This window comes from Salmo trutta, chromosome 6, assembly GCF_901001165.1.
Source record: "Salmo trutta chromosome 6, fSalTru1.1, whole genome shotgun sequence".
Taxonomy (NCBI): domain Eukaryota; kingdom Metazoa; phylum Chordata; class Actinopteri; order Salmoniformes; family Salmonidae; genus Salmo; species Salmo trutta.
The window spans coordinates 25864301-25877516 of record NC_042962.1 but is presented as its reverse complement, the minus strand read 5'-3'; the positions used below and the strand labels follow the sequence as shown (position 1 = coordinate 25877516).

Genomic DNA, 13216 nt, shown 5'->3' with positions numbered 1-13216 from the left:
ACCCATGCTAGTTGTTGCATATTAGATCTCCCCTCTTTCTAATGGATATTTTCATCTGTCACATGAAACTGCTCGCATGTGCGGTGCCCTTTTGACAACAGTGTTTACCCGCTAATTGCATTATGGAACGAACATTTACTCGTATCCTACGGCTACGCCTAATGTGAAGAAATAGTTTATGAACATTTTAAGCTAAATGTTCTGATCTGTTGCATCAGACTCATTGCTTTTCAAAGTTTATTTTATGTAGCCTATGCCTACTGGTTGTATGAATTTGGGATCTATCGTCCCACAAGTGTCCCAGAGTCTGTTTGGAACAGGCCATTTCTTTCTCAACATGCTGACCAATAGAATAGGTCAACTTTTCTACTATGGGTGATAGTAGATTGACATAGGCTAGTGATTTTGCTGTTCGTTACTTGTCTTGTTGGACAGTTATTCTAACATCTTCAACGTGAACATCAGAATTCGGTAAGAAGGACCGAACATCGTTGCGTCCTCGACTTGAATATTTTGTTAATATGAATTACCATCACCTAAATCGCATTTCTGTCATTCTGAGCAGTGTAGGTGGACGCCCTAATCAGGTTACACACCCAATGCATATGGATTTGGTACATTTCTCAAAATGTCCAGTATATGTAAAATGCTGCCGGTCTAATGTCCGGCGGCACATTTTTCTAACGGAAACCCTGTTACGACCATACCCCGTTCAAAGGCACTTAAATATTTAGTCTTGCCCCTTCACCGTCTGAATGGCACACGTACACAATCCGTGTCTCGATTGTCTCAAGGCTTAAAAATCCTATAACCGGTCTCCTCCCCTTCATCTACACTGATTGTGGTGAATTTAACAAGTGACATCAATAATGGATCATAGCTTTCACCTGGTCAGTCCATGTCATGGAAAGCACAGATGTTCCTAATGTTTATACACTCACTGTAAGTGTGTGTGTGGTAGGGCTATACAATTAATTGAATCCAAATCTTAACGAGGTTGTGATATTTTAACATTCCACCAGGTCGCTTGTAACGTCCGTTTTTATAGTTCACTCTGTTCGTTAATTAAGCAATGAGGCAGAAGTGGTGTTGTATATGGCCAACATAGCACAGCTAAGGGCTGTTCCTGGACACAGCCCTTAGTCGTGGTATATTGACAATATACCACAAACCTGAGGTACCTTATTGCTATTATAAACTGTTTACCAATGTAATTAGAGCAGTAAAAATGAATGGTTGTCATACCAGTGGTATATGGTCTGATATACCATGCTTTCAGCCAATCAGCTTTCAGAGCTCGAACCACCCAGTTTATAATTGTGATTTTTTTGCTGTTCTTCGAGGCTTGACCACTCCGCGAATGGCACTTGCATGCAGTCAACATGCAACATCTCTCTAAACAAGATGGAGAAAACCATTCTGCTTTCCACTTTGCTGCCAAATCCACATTTTTTTATGCTATACTATTCGTTTGTGTATCTTATTCTCTGTAAAACGCTAGTTAGCATGCGGTCTGTGCCTACAAAATTTGTTATCTGCTAATGTCAATCGCTAGCTGGCTGGCTAGCTAAATCACAGATGAAAGGGGAAACCTAGTTAGTCATAATCTACCTTAACTTGATAGTTCCATGAGACATGGTTAAAACAAAAGTCTTCACCGATGTGAATGAAAAATGCAATCAATAATCACAATTGCCATTTACCCCTCCACCCCCACCCTAGCTACCTCAGACCGGCTTTAGAGTTTCCGCTAAGCTGCACCCCGATCCACCTCTGAACTATACAACTAAACCAGGCAGATGTGAGGCTCAGATGTTAAGCTAACCCCCAAATGACTTATTTCCTGGGTTGTTCAATTGGACAAAGTGAATGGATGGGATTATTTCTGTCCATCTTCCAACATACTGCTAACCATGCTGTGGTCACGCTGATGCTGTTAAATGTGCTGAATGAGTGAGGAAAAAGATTCAGTGGAAGCTGACTGACTGACCCAACACAGGAAGGGTGAAACGGCCTTATGACGACAATCATGCAAACTTCCTTGCTCAACAATCACGTCGACCCTACATCAACTACTCATTATGAGGCTTTATGGTCGTCTTACAATCTCTATCTATACACATTTAGGCATAGGCGTATTTTCAGGAGAAGACTGTCATGCTTGTAGACCTTGAATTCACACAGAGTTGCCTCTCTTCAATAGCTGAAGGGAGTCTGTGAGCTGAAAGGAGCACTTTCAGCACTTCCTAATCACTGTTGTCCTCAACACAAAACATTCTGACGTTGAGCCCTGTGCACACACACAGCTTCACTAGGTAAAGAGAAACAAAGTGGATACAACTGGTAGAAAGGCCTTTTATTCATGCCTGAGTGTGCCCAGATATCAGTATAGAAATCCAGAGGTAGATTGAGAGTAATCAGAGTCAAGGTTTGGGTGGATTCTACAGTCTCTGCATCCCAGTAGCAGAACTGAGCTCCCTCTCCTCCTCTATCATCATCAAGCAAATCGTTTTCCTTTCATCCTACCCAACTCCTCCCAACTCTAAGTGCAGGGCCCCTGAAAGGCACCCTCGTACACAGACCCTTTGACCTTGCTGCTCAGTGGCTGGGCCCGACCTCCTCACAAGACTGTTTAATTAGTCATACCCTCCAGGCAGACAGCCACTCACCAGCACACTAAGTTTGGAACAGCCCAGGACAGGTACTGATGTAGCCAAGGCCAGGGTTGTTTGCTTATTCTGGGCCCAGGTTAAAATCTTTAACCAGGGGCTCAGTTGTTTTCCTGAGCAGGTCACATGGTCAGAAAACTCCACATAGCATATTTACATGGGTCAGAGATTGTGTCATGTACAGGGCAGGAACCGTATACAGCTCCTCACAACAACAGTGATCGTTCAGTCTCTCCCGCCATGACTTCAGAGTGCTTTATATCATCATAAAGGCACTGCGATCAAAGTTCATACGAGTGTTATTGGAAGCAGTGGAACATTTAAATTGGCAGTGCTACAACTCAATAGGCTAGATAGATAAACTATACCTCCATCTCCAGTAATAATGAAAAGGCTAGATCTTCCCCCCCGTTTGCAGTTTGAAGGTCTTCCTAGATTTCCTCGAAAGCCGTACCACAGCTAAACCCAGAAGGTATTCTGAACAAGAGAAATTCCAAGGCCAAGATTTATTTCCATCAATAGATAACTACAGTAAAGTATGCAGTATGCCTATTAACCCGAGTGAGACTTTAGCCAGGAATCACTCTCACCTGACAGGACTGTCTGCCACAGAGGGTAAAGTACACGGTGTATATAAAAACACAGCAGTCTGCTGTTGTGTTGCACACAGCTTATAGAGTTGCACTGAGGCCTAATGCAAAGCAAGGCAGTGATAAGCACTTTGGTACTGAGCTATTGACTACAGCTGAAAAATCAATTGTCTACAGTCAGCCAGGCTTTGGTACATGACGTACACACAAGTGCACATACACGCACGCGTACTGTTGTGTACAAACACACACTGAAAGAGCCTTTCCATTGACTGAATCCATGTCTCCTCCCTCCTTTACAATTCCTCACTGTTGCCTGGGACAGAGGAAGGCAGGCAGGGGGTGGTTATGGTGGATTATGTTACCAGGATGTAATAGAGATGACGGTTTTTCCCTCCAATAAAGGGAGTTTATATGAGAGAAAGCACAAGATGCAGCAGAGTGCATAGTACAGGCCTCAACCTCACTGACAGAGCATAAAAACCTGTGAGAAATGAACTAGGCATAACTGAACTGACCACTTCTTCAGTCATCTATGCGTGTTAAAGCCATCCCTCCTCCACTCTGTGCAAACTTTGGGGTTTTGCATTGCTTTCCTTTCCCGGCCTCAGATTTCAGAATAACGCATCACTTTAAGCAACTTCCTGTGTCTGCTGGAAACCTTGGTACAATCACGTCTCTTTCGCAGTTCACACAAACCCCACATCTCTAATGGTAAAAACTGTTGTTGCTATGTGCAACACGCCAAACATTTAGCCAACATGCTAATGCTAGGAAAATCCAGTAGCCGTTTAAACAGACATCTGCACAAACTGAATGAGACGTCCATGTGCATGGAAATCTGTCTTAGCCTAAAAATGTTGAACAACTTGATGCGTTTACCCTCTTGGTTCGGTTCATTTGGACAAGTGTGAACACTATTCGTAGCACAAAAAAAAATTAAAATAGGCACCATGGCTCGCTCTTAAAGGTTGGTCTCGGTCCGATTCAATTTGGACCATGGTGCAGTTCGCTGCAGGTGAGAATGCAGTCCAGACCAAACACATGAAAAGAACCAGAGTCGCACAGTATTATTGGTCATTTAAGTGCAAACATTTGATGAAGTGCCTAACTTTATATCTCTGAAACATTCTGTGAGTATAGCAGCACATTTATGAGACCCGGTGCAGATTAGGAGAGACTGGGGCTATAGGCCACTGAATATAGCCCAGTCACGTTGCAGTTAACAGCGCAATAGCCGCTCTTCCTCCCGCATGTTGTTGGTAGACCAAAGCAAAAGAAAAATGAAGATTGGAACACGCAAGTGATGCTTCATGATAATCATAGATGAGCATTTTTGGCCAATATACAAATTACTTGCATGGACACATGGTTTTGTTGAGGAATTCTTTCCCATTTGACCAGTGGTGAAAACGTACCCAATTGTCATACTTGAGTAAAAGTAAAGATACCTTAATAGAAGTGAAAGTTACCCAATAAAATACTACTTGAGTAAAAGTTTAAAAGTATTAAATATACGCAAGTATCAAAACTAAAAGTATAAATCATTTGAAATTCCTTATATTAAGCAAATATTATGGCCCAATTATTATTCTTTTTTTAACGGATAGCCAGGGGCACACTCCAACACTTAGACATCATTTACAAACTAAGCATGCGTTTAGTGAGACCGCCAGATCAGAGGCAGTTGGGATGACCAGGGACGCGTGAATTGGACCATTTTCCTGTCCTGCTAAGCATTCCAATGTAATGGGTACTTTTGGAAGTCAAGGGACATGTATAAAGTACATTATTTTCTTTAGGAATGTAGTGATGTAAAAGTACACGTTCTCTGAAATATAAATATTAAAGTAAAGTACAGATACCCCCAAAAACAACTTAAGTAGTACTTTAATATTTTATATTTTCCAGCATAGTGGTGGCTGCATCATGTTATGGGTATGCTTGTAATCGTTAAGGACTTGAGGTTTTTCAGAATAAAAAAAATAAATGGAATGGAGCTAAGCACAGGCAAAATCCTATAGGAAATCCTGGTTCAGTTTGCTTTTACCAGACACTGCGATATTAATTCCTATTTCAGCAGGATAATAAACAAATAAATCTACACTGGAGTTGCTTACCAAGAAGACAGTGGATGTTCCTGAGTGGTTGAGTTAACGTTTTGACTTAAATCTACCTGAAAAGGGTTGTCTAGCAATGATCAACAACCAATTTGACAGAGCTTGAAACATTTTTAAAAGAATATTGGATAAATGTTGCACATTCCAGGTGTGAAAAGCTCTTAGAGACTCACCGAGAAAGACTCACAGTTGTAATCGCTGCCAACGGTGCTTCTACAAAGTATGACTCAGGGGTGTGAATACTTATTTAAATGCAATATTGGATAAAAACAATCAATTGAATTAATATTGAATTCAGGCTGTAACACAAAAAAAAATGTGGAATAGGTATAGGGGTATGAATACTTTCTGAAGGTACTTCACATTGACATTTTAACAAAAGCCCTCCTTGGACAGAAGCCTCCATTCTACTTTATCATAAAGGATGAGCTCTGTAGTCTGAGCCTTGATTTAGTCAGAAGATGACAAAAGAAGCAGTCAGTCAATCAGATTACTGAGTAATGGCGCCTTCACTCCTTCACTTGCGGTTAAGCTAAGCTAAGTGAAGCTAGGCTAAGTGATGCTAAACTAAGTGGTAGACTAGTGCTTGGACACTAGCTAGCTAACTACCACACTCCCATAGATCCTCATTAAGATCCCATTAGGTAAGTATGAGCCTAGAACAACTTCAACACTTATCTTGGCAAGCACTTGTCCTCATAACCTTGGCTTGAACTTTCAAGGTATGAACAATCCAATAAAGAAAAAACAGAACCTGAGGCCTTCAGAAATCGCCACTGACCAAACACAATTCTTACACAAATCACATGGCTGCCAAAACCAGTTTCCTGGCAAACTGGTTTTGGCAGCCGTGTGTTGTGTAAGTAGTGTGTGTAAACTGTAGCCTAAATGTAACCGATGTGGTCTGTGTGTGTGTGTGTGTGTAGAGTGAATCCTTCACGCTCGGCTCAGAGCAGATTCGTCATGGCAGCAGGGGAGCGGAGATTCTTGACGGTCCACGATCCAGGCAGCGATGGCTCTGAGAGAGGTCCTTTGTGTGGCCACAACATTGAGCAGCCTGTTTGCCACGCCGGGGCCAAGTCTAATACAGCCTTAAGATGCCAAGAGTCACAGGATTTAAAAGGACTAAGACTACAGAAGGGACACAGCCGTGGGAGAGGAAAATACTACTACACACACACACATCAGAAAAAGCCCTTTGAAGCCGTGTAATCGGTGGTGAACCTTTTCTACTGAGGCTTGTAGCTAGCTTCTTCCTCAAACTGAACCTGCTCTCTACTGTACTTCAGGACCAAGGAGGTTCCAATTAAAAGGACAAAAGTGCTGCTCACGCTGGGACTTTCAGTAAAGAGTGCAGGCTAATCAAGGTTGATCGTAATTAAGGTTGGCCCCCTGGCAGATGTTCCGTGTTCACAGTAGAGATGCCCGGCTTTGCATTCTGGTACCGTGGCTGCGTACCATAAAGCCACAGCAAATAGGCCACTGTAGGCTATACAAACAAACAAAAATGTCGTGGGGTAAAGCTGAGAAAGCCGCAAAGGACCTAACTTCAGCCTTACGCGCCACAGGGAGCGAAGAGGAGCAACAACATTATGTAATACACAAAACCCTTCTCTCTTGACCTCCCAGTCAAAGCCCTGGCCTCACTCACTGACTGTCCAGTTCACAGTGTCCACACGCACACAGGATGTGTGGAAGACGATATATTATGAAGCCCTCAACCCTGCCCGTTGCTAATCCGCACTCTAGCACTACTGCTAAAAGTTACCACAGTCACCACAGTCAATGGCTGCCTTAATGGGACAAAGCTATTTTAGGAAGCAGGTATCAGTAATGTGGTCCTGTTGTTGTCTACTGCTCAATGTCTCACCTCTGTTGAGGCCTTCCAGAGAAAAGGGATGGGACCAGTTTGTTTAGTAACATTTGCTCATTCCTTTCCAAAGTTTATAGACCTAGATCCCATTGATTCATGATCTCATGGTTGTTACCATTCAGCTGTACTAATGACCTTATGTCATAGATCACAAGCGCAGTCTAACCTGCGCTATCTAGGTTATTGGGATTTCAGAGACATGTATTCGGGTTAGCGAGAATCTGACACAAGTGATTTGTGTACACCTTGTCACCCATTGAAGGAAACGCACACACAATGGAAACACTGAGTCAGGGATTTCAGTGCTTTCCCTTTGTCCTGGTGTTGACATCAGTGTGTCTGTCCTGCTGCCTGATTGCTAGGCCTACAACTAGGACCCGTGTGGAACGGTAGAGAACGATGAAGAGTAGAAGGGAATATACCGGACCTGACATTACTTAGTTGACCGTGACCTGAACATCAGGAAAACTAATTACCCAACTCAGCCTAGCAAACCAGCCCCAAGGAGAGAGAAAGGATTTCATTGGTTGAACGAATGTTATCAGTATCAATGGGAGGTCTTTCAGGGAAAGGAACATTAGAATATGAGGTGGCTCTTACTTTCCCCTCCAGGAGTGTTTGGTGGTGTAGAAACAGGCCAGGTCTCTGTTGTCTTTGATGACATTCATCTTCTGGCAAGACCTGCATCACAAGAGAACAAGGTCAGGGTAAGACAGACAAAGGGATGATGAAATGGGCTTTTAACAGTCTCGCTTCATTGAGTACATACAGGTCAGAGCAGTGGAATTGGACACCAGGCAACTTTCATTTGAGCGAATGGCAGCAAGCATATAAATTAGGCCTACGGTTTGCTAATTCAATTACGCGTGAAGAGCACAGGTCAATGAGAGGGATGGATTCCCCTCATACTGCTATCTTGAAGTAGTCACGTGAGTTGGGAGTGGAGTGGAGGCATTTGGATAAGCAGATGCTTAGTTCTATTGAGAAGTCACAGGCAGAACCCACCCGGAGCTTAAAAATACTTCCATTACTGCACATTGTCACACACTGTCCAAAAAACCTGCCACACACACACTTCACACCGGCGGATCACATTCTACACCTCGCGTGAAACTCCTTGTTGACACTCCCTGTGCTGGCTGGGAGAGTCCTGTCTTGTCACTGGCAAACTCTGTGGTGCTAAACACGGAATAAACAGTGTTGAACAGCAAATTAGAGTGGAATCGACACAACAGAGAGACGTGATACTCCGACTGACAGCAACTATTCGAGTCAGAGTCACTGTGGCTGTCCTCAACTTTCACATACAATTTACATTCATCTCTCTTCCCGTCTTCGTTGAAAGCCTCTGTGTGCAAATTTTCACAGACACTCCGTGGAGAATGAGGCATAGCCTACTTACAGGCATTGGGGAAATAGTGCCAACACAGCAAAATGGGACGGAAACGGCATGCAAGTGGTCAACATTGCAAAAATAAAATGTAGCCTTTGAGCCGGTCAGCTCAGCATAGCATACCAAGAGAATGTATTGATCATGCCAAAACAATGAAACCTGAGGGGGCTGTTTTTTCCCCCAGACATCATTTCTGTAAAATCTCTTGTGATTTACCCTAAATAAAAACTCAATATTTATATACACTAAACTGGACTCGTAGCAGAAGATTCCCTTAGAAAGAGAAACATTGGCCATGCGTCATACTGAGACGACAAACAGAGGTTTCCATATTTTCAGTGGTTGTGTTGAGAATACTAGACCTAGGCCTATTTGGAATGTAACTACAGTCACACGAAATCACAGAAAAAGTCACTGGATAAAAACTAGTAGTAACTAACAGACAGACAAATAGTACTGAGACAGTAGTAGTAGACTAGTAGTAAACCGTGCCCAGAGAGCAGTAGTAACCTCTCTCTGCTGGCCACTGCACTGTCAGTGTCACAGGGGGAACCTTTGTCAGCACTCTGCTCAGATCCTCCTGGAAATAACGGACTTCTCTTTTCCTTCCTCTCCATGTCGGCCTGCAGCAATGGGCAGCAAAATAAGTCCTTATGAAAGACCAGTGTCCCCCCCAAGAGACGAGTCGAACCCTTCTTTAATGGAAGGATTAAATCACGGAGAACTCTATCATACAAACTTCCTAGGCAACGTATATGATGGGTGTTCTTCCCTCTTGACTCACCACTGACACAGCCTATAGCAAACCAGACAGGAGCTAGCTGACTAATCCTAAAGTTAGTCATCAATCTTCCTCTGAAAGAGAACCAGTGCTAGAGCCATCTAAACTAAAAGAAACAGTTCTGAATCAGAGCACATGATTTATGCATCAAACCCTTCCACCTAATGAATTTAATCCAGCCCAGACGCATGGAATTTTATAATAGCGATGGGCATCGATGTGACCACGTGACCTGCACTCCTCTCAACTCAAAGGCCATGCAGTTTAATTCTGTTACCGTGATGAGGGGTATTAAGAGAACGCCCAGATTCCAGGATTGTGGCCATGTGATGGCCCTACCCAGCTCTTCCTGTGGCTCAATTGCTGCAGAGTTATAAGCCACCTCGGACCAGGAAGAACTATAGAGAAAAGTAGTTGACTTTTGGCTCTGAAGAAAATTGTTCCTTAGCTTGCCAATGGATGGTATACACACACTCAACAAGACAGAGCTGCAAAAGGATTGTACGGACACCTCACAGTAGGGGGGGGGGGGGGGGTTTACACGACCTGTGAGGCAGCGTATGGTTTCCAAGCAGTGAGTGAACAGTGCTGACTACGCAGAGCCTCTCTGAACATTGGGTGACTGTGTAACCTGCTCTCATGTGACTGCGCAACAACACTAAACCATTGAAGTTCTGCACAAGATTAAGATACCTGTGGCAGTTGCAGTTAACACAGAATTATGTAATAGTAATGGGAATAAAAAGAGTCAAATCTTACATCTTTGAATTGTACTTGTCTGAAAGGAACCGTTATCACGCCAGGAGCCCGGTTTAACACCACACAGACTTTCATGCAAATATTCTGAAATCGGCATTAAAAAAATATGCGCATTTTCACACCAATGATGTGTTCACGTCAAATTTAGTTGTTGCGGATAAAACGGTGTCTGTGATGACGTAGTGCATAGAAAAATTACTTGAGGTTAAATTCCCATGAGTCTAATAAAAAGAAAAGAGTTATGGGTTTCCATCGCATTTTCAACTCTGATGGTTTTGTCAAAAAAATGTTTTCGTTATATAGCGAATGTGCCCACTCTGGTCTTGGCACGTGTGCTTTAGCAAACAGCTCGCAGGTAGGCTACCTACATGAGATTATTCTGGACAAAAGAGCGAGATCATTTGTATTTGTCAAACGGCAGCCAACCATCGATCATGTCACCAGAAAAGACCCTCGATATTGATTGGCAGCATCAAGCTCATTACCGTGCACAGCACTTTCACCACCCTGTGAAGTTTATCATAATCTGTAGCCTAATAAACTGCATGCTTTCCCCGAGTCGTAGTGGGAGGACCACACAATATGTTTTATTTTATTAGAATCCCCATTAGCTTTTGCAAAAGCAGCAGCTACTCTTCCTGGGGTCCACAATATTGGTGTTCACAATATTGGAGTCATGCAATATCAATTTACTTCGATATGACGGTTATTATATCAATATTTGCTAATAAAAGTGTTTCCCCTGGCATTTCGCACATGATTAATTTTACCGACACAAAAATATCCTTTGTCTACCATATTTTGTTTTGTCGACATTTGGAAAGTTTACCAGAAATGTTTCTGTTTCCAACAAGCCTGTCGTGACATTATTTTATCCAAAATGTACTTTACTTGTACAAAAAGGTTGGATGGAAACCTGGTTAGTGACAGCTAATATAATAGCACTCTGCTACTGAGGAAGAAATGCCTGGCTTTACACACTTGAGGTTTGATAATTCTGTGCCTCAACATTTCCACTAGGGTTCTTTAAATGTTATAAGTTGGTAATTTTGCTGCAACTGATAACTTTAGGGAAAGGGGTCTTGTGATCTTTTTATCATTACACAGCGCCCATGCAATCAATGACGAGGGCAATTCCATGGTATCAGAATGATGCAGAGTTCTCACATTAAAATGCATGTATAAAAACAAAAAACACTGAAGGTTAAACAAAGCATACAACTCTATGCAACAAGGACTACTTTTAACAACGTCCACTGAACATTTTAGAAAAACAGATTTAGAACAATGCAGATGCAAAGTTTGGTAACCGAATGACGGTTTGTGGAAATTGTTAAAAGTGGTCCTTGTGCATAGAGTTGTACGGTTTGTTTAATTTTGCAATGATTGGTTTTTGTTTGACATACATTTTAAAGTGAAGAATCTTAGTCTCAGCATCATTCTGTTACCGTGGAATTGCCCCCCTAGGCCTTATGGATCTCAGCCTTTGTAGTGGACATTAGTCTTATTATGTGTCTGACTGAGGACTGATGGTGCTGGTAAAAATCAATAATAAGGCTACTTCCAAAACTTCAATCTCGGGTAATGGGTGGATGGAGTTGCCTAGATTACCTTCATTCGGTCTACAACAAATTTGATCGACAGATATTAGTCCCCACATTTGTTACCACCACTAACTTAGGAAGTAAAATCACCTACACATACTAATAACACAGTAGAATAATGAGCAGTGTTCCTGGAATTGCTTTCCATAAATAAAGTGAAATTATTTCATGTAGCTGTAGGAGCACAAGAAATGCTATTGAATGCATGACAACCACAACACAGCGCAGTCAGCCTGAGAATGTAGATGCTGCTTTCAAATTCACAGTATGATTGCAAAATGTCTTTCAGGTAAGCATTTCGTTGGTCGGTGTATACCATGTGTCCTGTACATACGACTAATAAAACTTGAAAATGTATTTCACAGTACATATCAAACAGGGTCATGACCAAAAACAATGCCCTTCGAAAACCCCTCTATAGGTTGACCAGTAACTTCCGTTAGAAAAACTAACTAGGTATATGCTTCGCAGACACAATGAAATAATGTATATACGGGTTTCTACAATTCTAGAAAATAACTGCCGACTCACTTTGATCACACCCAGTTTGGCTGCCGCTGTGGCTCTGCTTGGGTAGCAAGCTAGCGGCTAGTAGGGCCACATTCAAGTGCAGCTCGAGCGGGCCAAGTTGGGAGGAGTCTCTAGACCGAGTAAAGACGAGAGTCGAAATGGCCATTCCCGTGATGAACATTGTAAATATCATGACATTAAGAGAAGCCTAGAAGTGTCAGTGTTTTATTTTATTATCAACACACTTTAACTGGATGTTTTTTTTTCGCAAAGGGGGGAAGCTAGCAAGCTGCCTTGTTAGCTAGGTAAGCCTAGCTAGCTAGCTTAGCAAGGGCTCTGTCTATGGAGCTCAAAAATGAAGGAAAGGAGTTGTGCATTGTGGCAGTCGCAGATGAAATTACCTGTATGTTCGCTACCAGATGCGATTATTTTCCGACCCTGAACCCCCACCCTCCAATGTGCGAGGCTGTTGTGCTTCTGTTTTCCCAATCCGATGCTGTAGCTGCTTAATTGCGCTATCTTCACTCGGGGCTCAGGACGCTGCCATATTCCTGATAGCCGAAAGTGCGGAAAGCGCACGCGCGAAATCTGTCGGTCATGAGTGTCTGATTGGTTTGTCAGGAAGTAGTGCGTTCTGTACCTGATTTCTTTATTTGTATTTTTATTATTAACAACAAATCAATACAAAAAAATGAATGGGGAACACAAGTATATATAAAGGATATTACACAAGGACCTTATTTTTTTTATTTAACTAGGCAAGTCAGTTAAGAACAAATTCTTATTTACAATGACGGCCTACTCCGGCCAAACCCTCCCTAACGCGGACGACGCTGGGCCAATTGTGCCCCGCGCTATGGGACTCCCGATCACAGCCCGGGATCGAACCAGGATCTGTAGTGACGCCTCTAGCGCTG

General features: G+C 42.6%; 1 protein-coding gene across 8 annotated transcripts in view; it reads right to left on the bottom strand.

Annotated features, from left to right (window-relative positions):
* Positions 1-12894, bottom strand: part of LOC115195736 (dnaJ homolog subfamily C member 13) — a 45226-nt gene extending 32332 nt beyond the window's left edge. For 6 of the 8 annotated variants that reach the window (XM_029755909.1, XM_029755910.1, XM_029755911.1 and 3 more), the window contains exons 1-2: positions 9156-9576; positions 7853-7933 (exon numbers count right to left, since the gene is read on the bottom strand). In XM_029755909.1, coding sequence (XP_029611769.1) covers positions 7853-7933; positions 9156-9490 — 416 coding nt within the window. In that variant the 5' untranslated portion in view covers positions 9491-9576. Of the gene's footprint in view, positions 1-7852; positions 7934-9155; positions 9577-12320; positions 12414-12700 lie in introns of those variants that run through there. The other 2 variants (XM_029755915.1, XM_029755916.1) reach the window with 2 other exon arrangements.
* Positions 12895-13216: the final 322 nt, after the last annotated feature.